Source organism: Typha angustifolia, chromosome 12 (genome assembly GCF_048772165.1).
Source record: "Typha angustifolia cultivar Huaian chromosome 12, ASM4877216v1, whole genome shotgun sequence".
Classification (NCBI taxonomy): domain Eukaryota; kingdom Viridiplantae; phylum Streptophyta; class Magnoliopsida; order Poales; family Typhaceae; genus Typha; species Typha angustifolia.
Window position 1 is genome coordinate 3,628,148 of NC_133250.1, and position 6,971 is coordinate 3,635,118.

Consider the following 6,971-nt stretch of genomic DNA (forward strand, 5'->3'; position numbering starts at 1 on the left):
AAGACACCCTAAGGGAGAACTGCAGAATACTAATAGGTAGTAGCTCAACCACTAGCATCACATAAGATCCATAGCTTCTAGGCATGTTCTGGGCGCAATACAACCTCCCTACCGAAGTAACTAAAGTAAACAACCTAATGCTCAACAACAATTGGAACAAGCCTCTCATCAAATCAATCTTCCCCCCTTATGCTGCCCAATACATCACAAATTTATACCTAAGCCCGGATTCAATTACTCAAAATGACACCTTGGCATGGACTCCAGCAAAGTTGGGTATTTTCTTAGTCAAGTCGGCCTACAATCACCAGACTAGAAGTCTTTAGGAATGCAGCTCATTGTTAGCAAGATTAACAAAGCTTTGGAAGATCATCTAGCAGAAGAACGTCATGGAACCAAGAATCAAAGTCTTTCTCTGGAAATGCTTCACCGATGCCCTCCCCCTTCGTTCCACTCTAAAGAAAAAGATTTCAGAGCTTGATGATGTCTGCTACCTCTACAAAAGCCAGGTGGAAACCCTAGACCACCTCTTCATGGAATGTCATTTCGCTAGAGCAGCCTAGTTCCACAGCCCATTTGGACTCAGATCAGACCAAAGCTCAACTACATCCTCTGAAGAATGGTCAATTCAACTAAGCATGGAACTCTCACCTAAGGAATCTACTACATTTTTCAGATTAGTTTGGGCGATCTAAAAGGCCTGCTGCAGGGCTATATTCTGTGACAAACATCCTAATCCGGCAGCAATCTGGACAAAAGCAAGCTGTGGGCATACCCCATAAAATATCCCTAAGACAACAACTCCCATTGATCAAGCCTCAAGCTAGGAAGTGAACCTGCAACAAGCAGAAAATGCTCTGATCTACTGGACTGATGCCTCCTAGGAGAGAGACAACTCCGGGGGTGTCGGGTTCTTTATCACTTGCTAGGGGAAGAAGATAAGGCTGGAACAGACTTTAGTCCTATCAACTTGTGAAAGTATATTGCATGGTGAACTCTGTGCCATACTTGAGGGCATTAAACTCCTATCAAAAGCTCGAGCAGACGTGGACAAATGGTTGTTTAGTGATAGTCAAGTGGCAGTGCACTCAATTACGGGTAAATTAAAGTGCCAAGATTGGTCAAGAGGGCACCTTCTCATGGACTGTAGCAATAGGCTAGCACAAAACCCATCAATTAGGATCTATTGTGTACTAGTCGTAAAAATAACCTAGTAGCTCATTAGCTAGCCCGACATGCAGTCTGCTCAAATGAAACAATAGTTTGGGCAGCCTCGGTTCTGGATGATACATGTAACACGTCTTCTAAATTAATGAATTGGTCTACGAACTTTCCTTAAAAAAATAAACTCCTAAGTCTATCTCTCTAATTCACATCACCTCTTCCATCCTTTGAGATAAGGGGTGGTCCGCCAAATACTTTCTCAAGTACAGCTCTTACTCTCCATTCATGCTTTTATACCCACATATAGATCATTGCTACTTTTGGATTTTGACCTAAAATCCTTCCCTTTGTCATCGTCGTACCATATATTTCTATAGTTTGAATACATTTTATCTCATTTATTTGATGCCGAAGCATTACCCAAGTTGAGCCCACCAATAGAGAACTCTTCTCCTTCATCATTTGCATCTTGCATGCTGCTGCTTGATACCCAAATTTTTAACACTGATAACAAATAACACTTTTCTGATAAATTGTTGCCTAGTGACCATAATCCCTACATCAAAAGCACTCTTGCGATCTCTAATTACCTCCTTCAGAAGATTGAACCCTAAGGTTTGTAGCGGAAGATGAAGGAATGATACTTAGGTGATCCACCTAGTAAGATCTCTTTGTATAGAGGCTTACTATTCTTCCCCTCCCTTTCAATTCCAGCTCTACTCTCCATAATTAGGTGCCTCACCTCCCCAAACAAACCAATCTCAAAGATTCCACTAGGGTGAGATTAATACGCTCTTTTCCCAAGGATATCCCACTACTTCAATCTCCAATCTTAATTGATATAGTTTGGATCCAACAATCTATGGGGCTCTATAATTTAATCTCTAGCTTTTAACTCCCTAAATAAAGGTTAGGAATATTCTTCATTCATGTTAAGATAAATCACCAAAGGGATCTTTGTATTTGTTTATGATTCATAACTTTTCTACATTGTCATGTGCATGCGGTTTAGACACCACTTATGTCGTCCGAACACCACTTAAGTTTTCTTAAGTAAATTATTCTGACTATTCAGATGCTCCTGACCCTATTTAGATGCGATTCCTAAGACCTAAGCCTTAAATATTTTTCTTCTTCTTTTGACTTGATTTCTTGGCATTATCTGATCTTTTATAAGCTATGTGACTTGATTATGTATGTCAATCTAATTTGGATAATTAAAATAAATATTTTGTTTAAGAATTCGTCATTATAAAAATAATTCCACTCAGACCCTTTAAACTATCACTATTTTTTGCATATATTTTCTATTTTTTCTTTTACCATATACACCCCCTGATATAAAAAGTTTGGTTTAGAGATCCATATATTTTATTTTTTTCTTAATTCAAGAGGGTATATATGGGTAATAAAAAAGTTCAGAGTCCGCAAAATAGAATAATATTTAAGAGGGTCTAAGTTGAATTATTTCCTTGTAAAAATATTGCTCTTGCACCCTCTATTTGAAACCACATAATTTTTACATGTGAAAATGAAGAAACGTAAACGTAGATCACTATCTTCACCTTTGATAACTTGAACCAAACGAAGACAATCAGCCTCGTGGATGATGTTCATCACAGTGAAGCAGAGTATAATCTTAGTCGTACAATGGAGAGCAATGGCTTCAGAGACATAGGGGACACCAGTAAGCCTCCACCCAACTAAGATTTCTAGTAGGTCCATGAATTATGACGTCTGCAGCGACACCCTCTACATCGTAAGCACCATAAGTATGGACGGTGATCCAATTTGGAGGTGCAGGCTCTCAGCGCAACCACACAACTTCTTATGATGCAGCAGCCATGTCCAGGCGTCACGAAATTAAATTGTTTCCTCTTTCTATATAGCCCATTAGCAATTTGAGTCTTGATAAATGTAAAAGTCTTGTTGAACAAATTAAACTAGTAATGACCATAAAAATTATAAATCCTTCCACCAAACATAGCGTAATGCCAGTGCTTACCCTAGCACATGTACATAAAATTAGAACCCCAGCTATAAAATGCAGTCATCCCATGTATGATAGTGCTACATGTGCCAAATCCCAATCGTTATGATTCATATCCCTTTACTCAATATAATAGTACATCTAAATTCCAACATGACTGAGCTCTTCTGAAAACGTACTCCCATTGGCCTCTGGCATGCTTAAGAGTAAAGCCTTATTGATAACTTCTTGAAGCTTGAGTATCCTTGAAAACAAAACTGCAATAGACTTTGCTTGGAAGCTACGACACAAACCTTTATATATTTGCCCATACGAGATCCATCTCTCTCACACATCTCCTACCAATAGCTTGATGGCCTTCTCTCCCATGAAGTTCTCTCTTCTCTTCCTCTTCGTTTGCCTCACTACATTCTCATGTCTCGCGCGAGACTTCTCCATCATCGGCTACTCCGAGGACGACTTGAGCTCCCGCGACAAGCTGATCGAGCTCTTCGAGTCATGGATGTCGAAACATGGCAAGTCTTACGCCGGCTTCGAGGAGAAGCTTAGGAGGTTCGAGGTGTTCAAGGACAACCTCATGCACATTGATGAGACGAACAAGAAAACAAGCAGCTATTGGCTTGGATTGAACGAGTTTGCCGACTTGAGCCATGAGGAGTTCAAGGAGATGTATCTCGGAGTTAAGGGGGACTTGCCAAGGAGGAGGAATGGCAGTTCGACGTTTAAGTATCAGGATGTGGTGGATATACCCAAGTCGGTGGATTGGAGGAAAAACGGCGCAGTGACCAATGTGAAAAACCAAGGCCAGTGTGGTAAGCAAAGACTCATCTCCTTCAGTAAACTAACTGATGGTCATTTTATGCATCTATTGTTAATTTAGCTAAATTAATATTATGGTATTTTTGAGATCAAAACACTCTCATATGGTAGGGTTTTTCCACAGGAAGCGTAGTGAATTTAATTCGTGCACCTGATAATTACTCTCTTTGTTTACACCAAGCGACTCCTCCTATGCCACCTTATCAAAAGATTTAAAATCCATTGAAGGCTTTGTATGAAGCTCCAATAAAATGAATCAAACTGCCATGCATGCAGGTAGCTGCTGGGCATTCTCGACGGTAGCGGCGGTGGAAGGCATAAACAAGATCGTGACGGGGAACTTGACATCACTCTCCGAGCAGGAGCTCATCGACTGCGACAAAACATTCAACAATGGCTGCAATGGTGGGCTGATGGACTACGCCTTCTCCTTCATCGTCTCCAATGGTGGACTTCACACTGAAGAGGACTACCCTTACCTCATGGAGGAAGGCACTTGTGAGCAGAAGAGGGTAAGTGTATCCATACACTTATATAAGTTGCAATGCAAATATGCTATATATAATAGTAGATATATGAGCCAAAGCTCAATTTACAATTCAATTTCAACCATGGGAAATTTATCAAAAGCAGTCTGTTTTACATTTATTATCATTCAATATCTATCATATGCATATTTATATTTTACTTTTAGTACCTCAAAAGCACTCCAAAAGTTGGTTTTTCTTATCTATGGATATAAGTTTAACTAAATATAGATGCAAAATGACTTTAATATTATTGCGTAAGTTTCATTAAAGGCAAAAATAGATAAGGAATTAAAATTTAAGGTCAGATGAAATGGTTTACTCTGGATGTCTTTGAGATATTTAAAGTAAAATATAAGAGTTGAGCAAGACGACAATATAGGAATGATAATAAAGGGAAAATGTAGTTTTAATAAATTTTAGAATGAAAACATAGCTAAAATCTCAAAATATCATAATTGCCAATAGTTGGGCTCCACGATTTTCTTTTTGCTAAAATGGTTGACTTTAAAGGAATACTCCTGAAATATTCCTTGCAGGTAAACCGTTAAAGTTAGCCAACATGTGTAAATTTTACCAAATTACTCTTTTTCATAGTGTTTGTAATATTAAATATGTCACTAAATTTTATAAAACATAAAAGATACCTTGATTACCGTTAGCAATAGATAATTTTTTAGTATTTCAAGCGATTTATGTAGAAGTAAAATGATCAATTTACCAGTTAATCAAGTTTTAACTGTAAATATTTACGGTTAACTGGCGAAATGATAATTTTAGAGTAGTCTTCTGATTTTCAATGCAATTTCGATATGAGGTAATGAACAATTATGATATTTGAAAAGCTTTTTATGCTACTTAGGTGAAGAATCAATATAAGAATACTTACCCTATATATCTTTGGCTTAACATTGTAGGCTGAAGTTGACGTGGTTACCATCAGTGGTTATGAGGATGTACCAAAGAACAATGAAGAGAGTCTCCTGAAGGCACTTGCACACCAGCCTGTGAGTGTTGCCATTGAAGCTTCTGGTAGAAACTTCCAGTTCTACAGTGGGGTTAGTCTTTGCCTCTTCTCTTCAATTTTGTTATAGGGCTGAATGCAATTGGCCCAGTAAAATCTAGTTGACAAATTTCTGCTTTCATACACTAAATATTAGTTCAAAAAAGGTTAAATAATACCTAAATATTAGCTAAAAATAGCTAAGTAATGGAAGAAATATAATTGTATTGCTTTTACAGATATTTTTAGTTTTTAGAATTATTTAAAATTATAATTATATTATTTAAATATTTTTAGATAAACCGACAATCCGGCTAAGTGATCCACCACTTGAACCAATAACCCAATGATCCAATCTATAACTGGGTCAATTTCCAATTCTGATAACTATGTTGAGAGTTATGGATGCAAAAACAAGTGGTTTGGATGGTATAGATATAAATATTAACTTTTTAGAGGGGGAGACACACAAATAAGAGATTTTAAAAGGTTATACATGAAAAATAAATAAATAAAATAAAGCCCCTCCTCTTGTCTCTCTTTGTGTTGCTAACTAGCTAATTGGGTTTTAGGGTGTTTTTGATGGACCGTGTGGGAGTGATCTTGATCATGGGGTTGCAGCCATTGGGTATGGATCATCATCATCCAAGGGGCAGGACTACATCATTGTAAAGAACTCATGGGGCCCAAGATGGGGTGAGAAGGGGTACATCAGGATGAAGAGAAGCACCGGTAAACCTCAAGGTCTCTGTGGCATAAACAAGATGGCTTCTTATCCAGTCAAGAACAACAAGTGAACTGCTTCTCAAATGTGATGATGTAATGGAGACGATCCGATGATGTTATATTCCTTTTCGCTTTTCTAATTCCCTTTTCGACTTAAATCACAAGAGAATGTAATCTTTTGGCTTTATTCTGAATAAAAATGGGAACTCGTAAACAACAAGGGATTATATAAGCGTAGGGGTGAAAATGGATTAATGTTCAAAACCATATCTTAACTAAACGAACACGGATAATATTTGGATAGAAAATCGAAAATAGATCTTTATCGAATTTTACACAAATTTTAATATTTTTATTTAAAGATAATTACTATAAAAATATTAAGAGTTTAAAAAAATTATTGCATGTCAAACACATATAAAATTAGTAAAATTAATTTATACAAATAATATAAAACACATCATTAGTAACAATATCGATATTCACTATTTAAATAAGTAAACTATAAATTATAAATTATTTTAAAAAATGTGCAGATAAACAGATATCCAATATCCGTATCCGAATCTAAAAAATTATATCCGACTTGTATCCGAATCGATATCAGAGTATTTTTGTAAAAGTCCTATTCGTATTTGGACTGGATAGGAATTTCTTTTCTCTGAATCAAGTCGAATAGCAAGTAAGGTCAGAGTTAATATGAACTTATCAAAAAAAACTTATACCTAGATGGATTTCAATT

The 6,971-nt window shown here is 36.8% G+C and overlaps 1 protein-coding gene across 1 annotated transcript; it reads left to right on the forward strand.

Annotated features, from left to right (window-relative positions):
- The first annotated feature begins 3,497 nt into the window (after positions 1-3,497).
- Positions 3,498-6,537, forward strand: LOC140772178 (cysteine protease XCP1-like). The gene is made up of 4 exons (XM_073114105.1): positions 3,498-3,966; positions 4,250-4,485; positions 5,418-5,558; positions 6,076-6,537. Exons 1-4 carry the CDS (start codon positions 3,507-3,509, stop codon positions 6,298-6,300), a joined length of 1,062 nt encoding a protein of 353 aa, XP_072970206.1. The 5' UTR covers positions 3,498-3,506; the 3' UTR covers positions 6,301-6,537.
- The last annotated feature ends 434 nt before the right edge of the window (positions 6,538-6,971 follow it).

What these genes read in the sequence shown, in the direction of transcription:
- LOC140772178 (XM_073114105.1), top strand. Translation starts at nt 3,507, where the DNA reads ATGGCCTTCTCTCCCATGAAGTTCTCTCTTCTCTTCCTCTTCGTTTGC. An exon ending in GAAAAACCAAGGCCAGTGTG is followed by an intron (nt 3,967 to 4,249) that starts GTAAGCAAAGAC and finishes CCATGCATGCAG; the next exon opens with GTAGCTGCTGGGCATTCTCG. An exon ending in ACTTCCAGTTCTACAGTGGG is followed by an intron (nt 5,559 to 6,075) that starts GTTAGTCTTTGC and finishes ATTGGGTTTTAG; the next exon opens with GGTGTTTTTGATGGACCGTG.